This window comes from Rosa chinensis, chromosome 5, assembly GCF_002994745.2.
Source record: "Rosa chinensis cultivar Old Blush chromosome 5, RchiOBHm-V2, whole genome shotgun sequence".
Taxonomy (NCBI): Eukaryota; Viridiplantae; Streptophyta; class Magnoliopsida; order Rosales; family Rosaceae; genus Rosa; species Rosa chinensis.
In genome coordinates this window covers 42,224,148-42,238,415 of record NC_037092.1, presented here as the reverse complement: position 1 = coordinate 42,238,415, position 14,268 = coordinate 42,224,148, and the positions used below count along the sequence as shown (strand labels likewise).

Sequence of the window (14,268 nt, the reverse complement as noted above, 5' to 3'; positions counted from 1 at the left end):
ACAAACATGTTTGCTCCATTCACAACTGCCATCTCTTCTGAAACTGTAAATATTAAAATAGCGAGTGTGTGACGGCCAGGCCATAGAGCAGTAAAACAAAGTTGACCCCACGATGTTTGGATTGAAACGAAATTCATAAGAGTCGAGGTAGGAGAGTACGTGGGCGCCGAGGTTGTCTTCCCTGGATTTACAATGAACGGTTAGGTCCATGTTGTTTGGTAAATCGTTAGTGATGCGAACATGTGTTTTGGCTTCGGACATGGTTAGGACCATCAACACAAACATCATTGGCAGGAAAACAAAACTTCTGAAAACCAATGAGGCCATGTCTTGCTGTTTGAAGAAGGTGAAGGTGCAACACTAGCTACTGCAACATGCTGTTTAAATAGGGGGAGTATGCATATACAGGCTCTCACATAAAAAGTGCATGCATATTTACCTCATAGGAGGTTAATTACGTAGACCACTTCCTTTGTTCAATTGCTCTAATTTTCTGACTTTCCACTTTTTCTGCTTCTTCCGTGAGGTTGATGGAGGTATACAATTTCAGTAACTAAATTAACAAAGTCATTTGATTTGGATGAACTTCCATTTCTTTATAGGGAAGAAATGAAAATAAATCTCTATCGATCATTTCTATATTTTGTGAAATTCACTGGCTAATTAACTTTATATCATTGTATTAATAATATTTTTTTTCCTTTTGCTGATCATGATATAGATTAAATTGGTGCATGTGAGGTTCTTTATTTTATAATCTGCCCGTCTGCCGGCATATGTTATCTCATTTTGCCATCTCTATCAATCAAGGACCATTGAACCTCCAAATGTGGCAGAACATGTTAATTTTCCTCACATTATTTCTTGGAGAAAATAATTTAAATTTAAATATATCTTTCTTTTTCACCGCAAATTACATCCGTACTAATCATGAACTCATCATATATTGTTCTATCCCTAATTGACCCAAGAAAATAATATATTACCATGACCTAGCCTAGTGGTTTTACTGATTTACCAACTCTAAAATTTGCTCTTTAGTGAACAAGATAAAAGTTAACAAAAATGCTTGTTGTCAGCGTTGGTGACATCAACGGCAGACGGAATCACAAAATGCCACAGCCTCCCCACGGCGTTCACAAGATACTTACGGCACAAGAACTCCTCCGCAAAAGCCTTCTCCACCTTTCGATCAATGTCATGCAAGAACACGTGCGTCGAGCCCGGTCCCTGCCTCTTCCTGGCCATGACAGCAGCTGAGAATATAGCACCCATTCGACCAGGCGCCTCGGCAAACCAACCCCGAGGCGCATCGATCATAATCAGGTCCCACTCCCTCTCGTACACCTCATCTGGTAGGTTGCTCAGCGCTAACTTGCACTGTGTGTTGCCACGTAGCACTGTCTCGGACGGCCTACACGTCGCTTCTGATTTGTACGACAATAGTAGGTCGTTCGCTTGCTTGAGCTGCGTGCGGTAGTTCACATGTACCGCACGCAGCTGCGGCGCCTTGTTTAAGACATTCTTGACCCACTTGGGGTCCTCCTCGAGGAACAACGTCGGGCCATGTGGGTTAAATGAGGCCCACATCAGCGAGTCGTGGCCGAGACCAAATACGAGGAAGTTGCATGGCGCTCGTGATTTCAAGACCTCAAAGGAGACGCTAATCTCATCCTTGGACTGCTGCGGCGTTGTTCGAGATGTTGCGTAATGGAGAATTGCCTGTAGTTGAATCGCTGTGGGGGCATTATCGTCCTTGCCAAAAATGGGTAAAGAGCAAAAGAATGAGTTTCCAGTTTCGGTGAGGCTGGAGATGAACAAAGCAGCACCAATAAAGAAAACCAAAACTGCAGCTAGGAGACCCGTCTTCTCCGATGTTAGAGTGCTCCGATGCTTCATTTCCAATATAGGCACAACTGATAGAATAAAGAAGAGAATGTATGATATTAAAAGTTTGGGAAATGTGGAATGTCAATAAGCTACAAAGATTTTGGGAGAATTTCTGGGGGTTTCTACTCTTTCATATGGAGGACATTGATATCATTGCTCTCATTTACATCAAGGTTTTGAAGGGAAGGACGCAAATCCAGTACTTGGTTGACAAAATTTGATAGGTTTTCCTGATGGCTACTCATCATATGACTCATGGGACTAACTTTATCCCCATTATGCCGTTCCACGCGCTCTTGCTGTTACTGCATGTTCAATTCAAGTACTACTTCAGTCAAAACAGTACGTGGTGTTAGGCAACAGATTTGATTTGGTCATGATTTTCCTTATTTAGTTTGTGTTGTTGGAGAAAAATACGCAATTTGGGAAAAATCTCTTACCACTAAATTAAATAGTAGTCGATTTATAATATTTTTGATGGGCAGAGGAAAGAAGAAAGAGGAAAACAATTGGTAAAGCCACGAAAATTCTTCCACCCACCCAGGTGGGTGGTCACCCCATGTGCTGTCAAGAGATCTGGCCTCCTTACGCGACTAGCCAATGTAGGCCATTGGATCAGTCGTTAGTTATAGACGGAGATATGATCATGGTTCGAACTGTTGGCCCAAAAACTCTTCAATGCGGTAAAAAATCAATGAATGGGTAAATGAAACACACGATTAAATCGTGTCTCTGTTTCTTCTTCCTTGTTTACGAAGAGGTCACGAAGTTTTGGGTGAATCCAAGCGCGAGCAGCGAGCAGCGAGAGCTTCGAAAGGACCCAGGAGAGAGGCTGCCTGCATGGTGAAGTGTCTGAGGCCAACCAATGCGGTGATCCTCCTCCACAGTCGCTACGCCGGCCGCAAGGCCTTCATCGTCGAGGGCGTCGACTACACTGCCTCATCGCCGGAATCAAGAAGCAGCCAAACAAGAAACAAATCGTGTTTGATTTAGAATATATGGGTTTAGGAACTAAATTTCGATCGTGTTAATTGATAGGGAAGTCAACATATAATCACCATTGCCGCAACCTAACCAAAAATTTCTTGTGCAGCCAAGCAATTTAACGTTTCAAACTTTCAATCATTAGATTCAACTGTTTCGAATTTGTCTGCACCTAATTAGATGAGATTGACCTGGAAGTTATAGTTTTTCAACCTCCTTTTTCATTCATAATCCCAAGGTGGAATTGATTATCTTTTGTCGTCGAGTTTGGGTCTGAGAATGAGAAGAGCTGCAGAGAGGGGGAACAGAGACAAAGCGAGAGGAAATAAAAGTTTAGAGTGAAATAATTAGCTGATGGGCTTTACTACTTCATTTCGTTAGCTGTATCTATGAAATGTAAGGAAAAAAAAGGAAAACGTGGCCGTTACCAGAACAAAAGAACACCGCCAATGGTGACTGAGTCGCCGGAAAACTGAATCGAAGAACCGCCGGAGTTGCCGAAGCTTTCAGCCTTCGATTCTCCCTCCAAACTCGATCGATGGACAAACTAAAGACCATAGAGACATCGGCGATCAAGAGGCAGGTCGGAAGGGACTGGTTCCCCGCCGCAACATGGCCTAACCTGGGAGATACAGTTGTTGCTTCGCGGGTCAAGAAAACGGGTCGACAGACTCGATGCTTCTCGGCTCTTCGATCTGAATTGGGAATATACAGCCAATAATTATATGTTGGTCAACGGCTCAGTTCAAGCGATGAGTTTATAGACGGCTCAGATTGCACCGTGTTAATTTTCTTTTCTTTAAATATTTTTATATAATTTTAGAAAATTGTAATAAATAGCTCAAGTTCCAAAAAAATTTCAGAAAATTCTCACGGATTCGTCACGTCGCGTCTTTTATTATCGAACCTATAAAATGGAGATTTTACATCAAGAAAAATGTAGAAAATATTTCCGAGATCTCTAAACAATCACCGAGACCATATACTCAATTTCTAATAATTCCTCTTTAATTCCTTAATTTTTTTCGAGTAGTGATATGTACCCATTATTTGACATTACATTAGTAGTAATATTTGATATTACCTTACTCATGTATTCCACCTTAAATTTTTCCTAGTAGTAATAAATTTTTTGTTAAATTTATCGATTTTCAATTTCATTCTAAAAAAATGAAATTAATAAATTTGACATTATCCATCTATTTATAATGTATTAGTAGGTCCTGTGTACAAAATTAACCCGATCCGCCTTTATTTCGGCATCAAACAAAACCATCAACCCTTTAAACACTTATACTTCCCTAAGGGAAACAATACCACAAGGAGATAAACTTTCCAAAATTTTTACATTGATTGATATAGCTCATACCCAGAAGAGTGTGAGAGCTGATAGATAACAAAAAAAAAATTGTGAATGACCGGTTATGGGCATATTAGTTTTATGTGGTATTTATGGTTTAGGGTAGACCTAGTAAATCGAGATCCAAACGATAACAAAAATAGCTGAAATTTTGACGATACCCATTTCTTCTTATCATGATAAAATCCGACGGTCGATTTTAATAAATTTAATTTCCTCCACCTTGTTGCTTGTGAAAGGTTCATATTTTTATACACATAATAAACATGTTGGACCACATTAGTAGGCATATATAAGGATTTTGTGCGATCCAAAAAATCTAAACTAGAAAATCGATAAATGTGACATTACCCATCTATTTATAGCATATCAATAGGTACTATGTAAAAAAAGTAACCCGATCCACTGTCATTTTGACATCAAACAAAGCAGTCAACTCTTTACACACTTACACTTCCCTAAGGGGAAGTATACCACGAGAAGATAAATCTCTCGAAAGTTTTATATTGGTTGATATATTTCATGCCCACGAGAGTGTGAGAGCTGGTAGATTGAAAAAAAAAAATTGCGGATGACCGGTTATAAGCATATTAGTTTTATGTGGTATTTCGGGTTTAAAGTTGACCTACTAGATCGAGACCCAAACGATTACGAAAATAGTTGAAATTTTGACCGTATCCATTTCTTCTTATCATGATAAAATCTGACGGTCGATTTTTATAAATTCTATTTCCTCCACCTTGTTGCTTGTGAAAGGTTTATATTTTTATACACATAATAAACAAGTTAGACCACATTAGAAGTCATATAAGGATTTTGTGCAATTCAAAAAATTAAAACTAGGAATCGATAATTGTGACATTACCTATCTATTTATAGCGTATCAAAAAGTACTGAGAAAAGAATTTAACCCGATCCACCGTCATTTCGATATCAAACAAAGCAATCAACTCTTTATACATTTATACATCCCTAAGGGGAGCTATACCACGAAGAGATAAACTTCCCCAAAAGTTTTACATTGGTTGATATATCTCATACCCACGAGAGTGTGAGAGCTGACAGATCGAAAAAAGAAACTGCAAATGACTGGTTATGAGCATATTAATTTTATGTAGTATTTAGGATTTACAGTTGACCTAGTAGATCGAGACCCAAACAATGAAGAAAATGGTTGAAATTTTGACCATAACCATTTCTTCTTATCATGGTAACATCCAACGGTCGATTTTGATCATTTCTATTTACTCCACCAGTCCACCTTGTTGATCATAGAAGGTTTACTTCTCGATATAACTACTAAACAAGTTAGATCACATTAGTATGCATATAAGGATTTTGTGCAATCCATATAATCAAAATTGGGAATCAAAAAAATGTAATCCACTCATCCAATGGTCGGCTTCTCCAAATTAAGTTTTCACCATGCAATCGCTTTTGAAAGTCATATTCCTATATGTAATGAACAACTTATATATACAACACTACTAGGCGTATTGATATTATTTTCTAATAATCAAATCAGTTGATAAAGTTTGTTTTCGACTCTTTAGATGTATCCACCGAGTAGTTACATACGTCATGTGAAATGAATGGCATGGTTGTTGGTGGATATAGCATTAATCAACATAATAGTTACAAAACTAACATCGGTTCCAAACCTAATAGTGTCATCTTAAATTTTTCAAAATTTTTATTGAGGAGAAATCTCAAATTTAAAAGTTTGAAAATCAATTGTGTGATGAGCTCATTGGAATTTTTGGAAACACATAAAATATTTATTATGAATTTATGAAACTTAAAATTATAAAAATTGATTAAAAAAATATAGAAAAGTGAGCTTGTGACATATTTGTTGGAAATTTATTAAATGTGAATGTCCAATTTGAGAATTCGATAATTAAATATGCGTTGCGACTAAATTTCGTGAAATTTTTCAAGCGTCAAATCTCTTTATTATGAATTTCAGAAGTTTGAAAATAAATTTAAAAAAATAATTCATACAGTTGTTCACTGTCATCTTAGAGAACTTAATTTCACAATTTTTTTTCAACCTTTTTTTTGCCATTTTAATTTTATGTCATTGTGATTTATTTAGAATAATGGCAGACAAATTTGCATTCTCTATGTATAGTTAATTACAATAAACTATCACAAAACAGTTTATAAAAAATAAAAATACGTACGTCGAGGGGTACCCACACCCATATAACTTATTTTTAGTTTTTCGTTTTTTTTTTTTTTAAGTTTATGATTAAAAAAGAAGATTTTTTTTTTAAAATCTTTTTTGACGCAAATTTCATCTTCATGTTCTGGGTATCTATCCCAGATCTTCAATCTTCAATAAGGTTGGCAATCTGGCATTACCCACACTAACCCATACCCAGTCTTTCCCACCCGCTAAATGGGTACCCAACTACCAGTTCTCTTCTGTGCCTCAAGCCTCAACCCCATGGATGCTAAAGAATGCAGAAGATGATCGATCTATTGACCATTGATCTTAGAGAAAAGTGACGCTAGAATGACCTTGATTCGGGTATTCGAATTGGATTATTGTTGTTTGGCTTTTGATTCCGGTATTCGAATTGGATCTCGAAAAAAGAGTTCGTGGCAGTGGAGGATCAAGACGTAGCAGAAGATGTAATGATCGGAGAACGACGACGCAGCAGCGGTGTGTTGGGAGTATGGAAATCGAAGGAGGAAGTGTGGATAATCCAATTTGAGAATTCAATCACAATATTCGATATTATACTAGATATCAACCAACCTAACATTCAACTTGTATGGATTTTCCCGTCGCTGACATCGAAGCCCGGAGAAATCACCACCAAGATCGCATCCTATACACAGTAGTAACAACGCGGGCTGCGGAGGGCTTCTTGGGATTCTCGAAGGTACTACACCGACATTCAGATTGGTGCTTAGTCGATGACGAAGACGTCTGCTATGCCCCAATTTGGTTTCAAGTCATTTGGGCTTCAATCGTCCTCTTCAGATTTCCGGCGACGGGAACTCAGCATGGACTCAGATATAATCTTTCGCCGACGATTGAAACATTGACATCAAATCTCTAATTTGACACCACTTGCGGATCTCTCCTCCTGTGTATGAGACCAGATACATTGGATTTGGGATTTCTCCCATTTTTTCAGTTGTATAGCACGTGCAGACCATTTGATTCATGTAAATATGATTTTACTGAGGTCGACAGTTTTTGGTGTTCCTCACCAAACGTCCAAACGATAACGGAAACACAAATCCTAACAGAGCGTGTATACACGCGCTGTTAAGCACCCTGGGTGAGCACCCACCTGGGTGGGTGGAAGAAGCTCCGGTAAAGCCACGGTCGCTTAAATTTGTGAATTAATAGAGACGAAATCAAGCCTGATGCTTAGGCGGCTTTATTTTGCAGTTTCAAAATTAATAGTTTTTTTTATTGTTTATTTATATATAAACATTAATAAACAATCGTTAATAATATTACAAATGAGAATGTACGATAATTAACTCGTGACCGAAACAGTATTTTGCTTATAAACTAAGCACTAATGTTATTCATACTAGTAGTAATTATTTTTTGACCAAACAGAATCAACAATAATTTGTATTTTATTTTATTCCTTTACAGAATCCATGACCACTGTGAAATAGTCTTCTTCCACTGCTACCCGAGAACCATGATCCCGTGATTTTCAAAACAAAATTGATATATGTAAGAGGTAAAATCTCATAATTTTTGTGAAAGAAGTGGTCGTACTCTTGATTCAAAACGTAAAAAAAAAGTAAGGTACGAGAGAGTACGTATACTTGCTCGACCATAGGTAGTTTACTTGCTTAGTGTGAGGTTGCGAAGAACAAAATATATATATAGACTTATCATCCTCCTTCACAGAAAGATGAAGTCCCAGAACTAAAATAGAAAATAAAACCTAGAGGTAATTATGTAGAGCCAAAAAATACAAAACCCTATGGGTGTCTTCTTTCTCCATGTGACAGCAACCGCGCGCCGCCGCCATTCCTGCTGCCAGCGGTGTTGTTCTTATAGCCAAAACTATATTAGCTGCCAGCATCACAAACTGGAAATCACCTCCGACCATAGCCATTGCAAGAAGCCCATCTATTCATCATGCATGATTCACCAATGCTAATTAACCATGGCAACGAAACTCATGGTAGAGGACACCAGCGAAGCAAATCACCACCTCCATGCACAAGAAATTGTGGTCCTAAAATCATCTTGTAAACCTTGTTTTAAGTGCCAAGCTTGGTTTCTGTGAGTGGAAAAAAGAAAAACCAACAACAATGTATGCTACGCTTCATTGTATTCTAAAAACATATTTGATCATTCCCCGGCCTTTTTGCGTACTTGATAGAGGGATAAATTATGCCCTAGAGATTACAAGAGAGCTTATGCATGCACACTGCATGATGCATACCTATAGGTTTACTATAATTAGTGGGTATGGATTATGAGAGAATTTATGATTCTATGGCATGTTGTAGTAATGCTTTTCTTAGGACATCATTTGCCCCTCTATCAAGTATACAAAGAGGAATAATAAAATATACCTCTGAGATACAATGAAGCCCAGCCTAATGCTATTGTTGGTTATGTTTTGCACACACAAAAACCAACTTTAACATTCAAAATAAGGTTTCCAAGATGGCTCAAGATTATAAGAAACTAATTGTGTGTATTAGTTTCAAGTGGTTATTTTGTATGACAATATGAAAATGGTGAATATTGGAGGCTTAGACTATTGAAGGAAAGAATCACAACTGATTGATGACATTCTGTAATTGCTGTCATCGAAACAACTTACCTAGAATAGGTCCTAGAATATTGGATCGTATCATATGTAAACTGTATATATGTTGTAAGACTTGGCACAATGTGAATATAGATTGAAGTCAATTACCATTACAAAATTCTTTATGGTATCAGAGCAATTGCTCTTGAGGACCTAGAACTTCATACAAACAAATACCTCATGGCTGGTGGTGACGAAGAGCAGAGACTCATTGAACCCGGCAAGGGCTCAAACTCTTCCAAGACCTCAGAACCATGGGAGAATTCCAATCATCCTCCTTTCCTCCATCATTCGGACCAACCAGGTGCTGTCCTTTTTTCACAACCACTGATGGAAGACAATTATACAACGTGGGTGTAGTCAATGACCATGGCACTCACCATCAAAAACAAGAAGGGTTTTATTGATGGAACCCTGAAAAGGCCGACTCACAATCCTAATGAACAACTGCAATGGGACCGATGCAACGTCTTTGTCAAAACTTGGTTGCTAGGAGCTATGTCAAAAGACATCTCGAGCAGTGTCATCCATTGCAAGGATGCAAGAGGTATGTGGTTAGAGTTGCAAGAGAGATTCTCCCACACTAATACGGTTTTATTGTTCCATATAGAGAACGCCATACATGAATGTGAGCAGGGCACAAACTCAGTCACTTCCTTCTTCACAAAACTCAAAAGCCTATGGGATGAAAAGGATGCTCTCTGTTCCTTTCCTACTTGTACCTGTGAAGCAGCGGCTGAAGTTAAGAATTTCATGGAAACGCAGAAGACCATGAAATTCCTTATGGGACTTAATGAGAATTTTGCAATGACCCGCAGCAACATCATAGGGTTGGATCCACTTCCGAACCTGAACAAAACATATGCGATGGTACTACGCCAAGAGAAGTAGGTAGAGACTACTGTTGGCAAGTCCACGGCACCACCAGAATCCTCTGCTTTTTCAGTGAAGAAAGTGACTCGTGATTTCAAGTCTGTAGAATGAGAGGCCAAATTTTGTGACAAATGCAACATGATCAACCACAACATAAAGAACTGCAGAGCTCATCTCAAATGCACATACTGCAATTGGAAGGGACATACCTATGACTACTGCCGAAGGAGGAAGAATGCTATTGAAAGTGGCCAAGCAAAATCAAAAGCAAATCATGTAGCTCTTCAAGATGATCAAAAGGAAGCTGCGACTGATTTCCCATTTTCACGCGAAGAGTGTCATCAACTTCTCAATCAGCTCCTAACCAAAACTAAGGCTGCCTCAGCCAATTTGGTTGGTAACATTCCCAACTATGAAGAGCTTTCAGGTAAACTTCTCTCCCTTGCACAGAATAGTAGAGAGCCCATCTGGATATTAGATAGTGGTGCAAGCGATCATATTGTTTGTAATCCCAGCTTGCTTACCTCATCCAAATCAGTCTCTAATCGTTGGGTCAAGCTTCCTGACGGTACCACAGCACGTGTTACTCATGTTGGCACCATAGTCTTCTCTCCACATTTTGTTCTTCACAATGTCCTATGTGTCCCTTTGTTTTACCTTAACTTGATCTCTGTGAGCAAACTAGCATTCGACTCTTTTCATATTACCATCTTTCTAAGACAAATTTGTGTCATACAGGACCTACAATCGGGGAAGATGATTGGGACGGGAACTAAGAAGGAGGGACTCTACCGACTCAATCTACCACAGAAAGGAACATGCAATGCGGTACACACCAACTCGGACCCGAACAGTTTATGGCACCAACGACTTGGTCATCCCTCAAATAAAGCATCTTCATTGTTTTCATTCCTTGCAAATAAAGCTTGTTATTCAAGCTCCTGTTCTATTTGTCCTTTAGCCAAACTTACTAGACAACCGTTTCCGTTGAGTACTACTCGTAGTGCATCATGTTTTGATTTAATTCACATTGATATTTGGGGAGGTTATCATGTTCCAACCTTTTCTGGTGCACAATATTTTCTAACAATTGTTGATGACCATTCACGAAGCACTTGGGTGTATTTGATGAAACACAAGTCTGAAGCACGCACCCTCCTCATCCATTTTATTCATTTGGCTGCAAATCAGTTTTGTAAAAATGTTAAGGTCGTTCAGAGTGACAATGGTCCAGAGTTTAAGATTCCCCAGTTTTATTCTTCTAAGGGCATTATCCACCAAACTAGTTACGTCAACACACCACAACAAAATGGTGTTGCTGAACGCAAACATCGCCACTTGCTCAACATGGCAAGGGCCCTTCTTTTCCAAGCTAATTTGCCAAAACCTTTTTGGGGGGATGCCATACTCACAACAGCTTACTTGATTAATCGAACACCAACTCCAATTCTTCAGGGAAAAACACCTTTTGAAAAACTTTTCCATAAGGAACCTAGCTATTCTCATTTAAGTGTCTTTGGCTGTCAATGTTTTGTATCCACACATCCAACTCGTCCTAGTAAGTTTGATCCTCGATCAATGGAGTGCGTTTTCCTTGGCTATCCACACAGCCAAAAGGGGTATAAAGTTATAACTTGACAACTAAGAAATCCCTAGTTTCAAGGGATGTGATTTTCTTTGAGAATGTCTTTCCTTTCCCTCAAAATTCGGAGTCTTTTCCATCTCAAAATACCGATTTGTTTCCTTCCATACCTCGTTTGGCCCATTATGATATTCCTTCACTTCCTACAATTCCTCCTTCGAGTCCCACACATAACTCTCCACCTATGATCTCTCCAAATCCCCAGTCCTCCGTTGAGCAATATCTTAATTCTCCTTCCAAATCTCTTTCATCTACAGAACCCATGTCTTCTGACATCACTCTTCCTAACTTGGACACAATCTCCTCTGATCACATTCCATCTCTTTCGCCTCTAGAACAAACTACACCACGACCACGCAAGTCTAATCGCGCTACCAAGCTCCCTACCGCATTGTAGGACTTTCACATTGATGCGGCCCTCCCCTCACGTCTCGCTCCGTCGTCTTCTTCTAACGAGGTCACAACTCCTGGTACGGCTCATAGTCTCTCACATGTTCTTTCTTATGCCAATCTTTCTTTTCCTCATAGAACCTTTACTGCTAATATTACCCTGCAATGAGAACCCACATCTTTTTCTCAGGCAGTAAAAGATCCAAAATGGCGAGAAGCTATGCGGCTAGAGGTTCAAGTGCTGCAAGATAACAAAACATGGAGCCTCGTTCCACCACCGGCTCACAAACTAGCGATCAGTTGTAAATGGGTGTACAAAATTAAGTACAATCCCGATGGAACTATTGAACGTTATAAGACCAGGTTAATGGCCAAGGGTTACAGCCAAGTGGAAGGCCTTGATTATAGGGAGACATTTGCACCAGTTGCCAAACTCACCACAGTCCGAGTCTTGCTCAGTCTCGCAGCTCAACAAAATTGGCATCTCCACCAACTGGATGTGAATAATGCGTTCCTCAATGGAGATCTCCATGAAGATGTATACATGCACCTTCCTCCTGGCTTCGAACGAAAGGGGGAGCATAAGGTCTGTAAACTACACAAATCATTATACGGCTTGAAGCAAGCCTCCAGGCAATGGTTTTTGAAACTCTCCTCAGCCCTCAAATCAGCCGGTTTCAAGCAATCATGGTCTGATTATTCCATGTTCGTCCGAAGCCATCAAGGTACCTTTACAACTTTGTTGGTTTATGTGGACGATGTAATTCTTGCAGGCAACAATTTAGATGATATTATAAGGACCAAAAGCTTTCTATCAAGCCATTTCAAACTGAAGGATATGGGATAGTTGAAATATTTTCTTGGATTGGAAGTAGCAAGGTCCAAGCATGGCATTGCATTAAGTCAAAGAAAGTATGCATTGGAAATACTTGAAGACACAGGATTTCTTGGTGCAAAACCTTCACGTTTTCCACTTGAGCAAAATATAATCCTCACACAAGAAGATGGAAGATTGTTAGAAGACGCATCTCAATATCAAAGGCTTGTTGGACGCCTCATTTATCTGACAATCACAAGACCGGACTTCGTGTATGCAGTTCATATACTTAGTCAGTTCATGGATAAACCAAGACAACCTCACTTAGATGCAGCTCACAAGGTGTTGAGATACCTCAAGCAGACACCAGGTCAGGGTATTTTCCTACCTTCAAAAGGGCCATTGGAATTAAGTGCATATTGTGATGCAGATTGGGCGCGCTGCAAAGACACTAGAAGGTCAACAACGGATTATTGCATCTTCCTCGGACATGCTCCCATTGCATGGAAAACAAAGAAACAAAGTACCGTCTCACGTTCGAGTGCAGAAGCCGAGTATCGCTCTATGGCCACTACTTGTTGTGAGATAACATGGTTGCAATACATTTTGAAAGACTTGAATATTCAACATTTGCAGCCAGTCAAGTTGTTCTGCGATAACAAGGCTGCCATACACATAGCGTCAAATCCTGTGTTCCACAAAAGGACCAAGCATATAGAAATAGACTGTCATGTCGTAAGAGAGAAAGTGCAGAGATGATTGATTCAAACAGAACATATAAGAACCAAGGAGCAACCAGCAGACATTTTCACGAAGCCCCTGAGTTCAGAACAGTTTTCATTGTTGTTGGGCAAGTTAGAAGTGATCAATATCCACTCTAACTTGGGGGGGGGGAGTATTGAAGGAAAGAATCACAACTGATTGATGACATTCTGTAATTGCTGTCATCGAAACAACTTACCTAGAATAGGTCCTAGAATAGTGGATCGTATCATATGTAAACTGTATATATGTTGTAAGACTTGGCACAATGTGAATATAGATTGAAGTCAATTACCATTACAAAATTCTTTATAGACAATAAGTTCTTTATATAGAAGTGGCTTAGACTTCGACCAAAAAAAAAAAAAAAGTGGCTTAGACAATAAGTTTCTTACTTTTTGCTAATTTCTGAAATGTGCTACGGTTTGGTGCAACTGCTAGTTCCATAGAAATATTGAAAGTTTTGCTACGATCGGCATGATAAGCATAATACGGATTACATACAGTCACTAGCTTTATGATAGACTGGTCTACTTAAATTAATGTTACAAATTTGGATTGTGCTGCAAATGTTGTGCTACTGTTATGCATGGTGCAAATTTTGGTTTACAAATTCTAGCGAAAAAATGGAAAAGTAGTATGATATATGTGGTATGCCACTTTCTTACTAATTTTGTAGAACTATAGTACATTTAGAACTGACCTACTCCTACTCTTAATGGGTGATTACTGTGATTCA

At 39.0% G+C, this 14,268-nt stretch overlaps 2 protein-coding genes across 2 annotated transcripts; one reads left to right on the top strand and one right to left on the bottom strand.

Moving 5' to 3' along the window:
* Nucleotides 1-877: 877 nt before the first annotated feature.
* On the bottom strand, nt 878-2,196 carry LOC112203862 (probable methyltransferase At1g27930). Its single transcript, XM_024344770.2, has one exon. It carries the CDS (start codon nt 1,897-1,899, stop codon nt 1,057-1,059), a length of 843 nt encoding a protein of 280 aa, XP_024200538.1. The 5' UTR covers nt 1,900-2,196; the 3' UTR covers nt 878-1,056.
* A 7,860-nt stretch (nt 2,197-10,056) lies between these two features.
* Nucleotides 10,057-10,793, top strand: LOC121049371. The gene is made up of 2 exons (XM_040506252.1): nt 10,057-10,345; nt 10,657-10,793. Exons 1-2 carry the CDS (start codon nt 10,057-10,059, stop codon nt 10,692-10,694), a joined length of 327 nt encoding a protein of 108 aa, XP_040362186.1. The 3' UTR covers nt 10,695-10,793.
* Nucleotides 10,794-14,268: the final 3,475 nt, after the last annotated feature.

What these genes read in the sequence shown, in the direction of transcription:
- LOC121049371 (XM_040506252.1), top strand. Translation starts at nt 10,057, where the DNA reads ATGATCAACCACAACATAAAGAACTGCAGAGCTCATCTCAAATGCACA. An exon ending in CAACTATGAAGAGCTTTCAG is followed by an intron (nt 10,346 to 10,656) that starts GTAAACTTCTCT and finishes TGTGTCATACAG; the next exon opens with GACCTACAATCGGGGAAGAT.
- LOC112203862 (XM_024344770.2), bottom strand. Translation starts at nt 1,899, where the DNA reads ATGAAGCATCGGAGCACTCTAACATCGGAGAAGACGGGTCTCCTAGCT.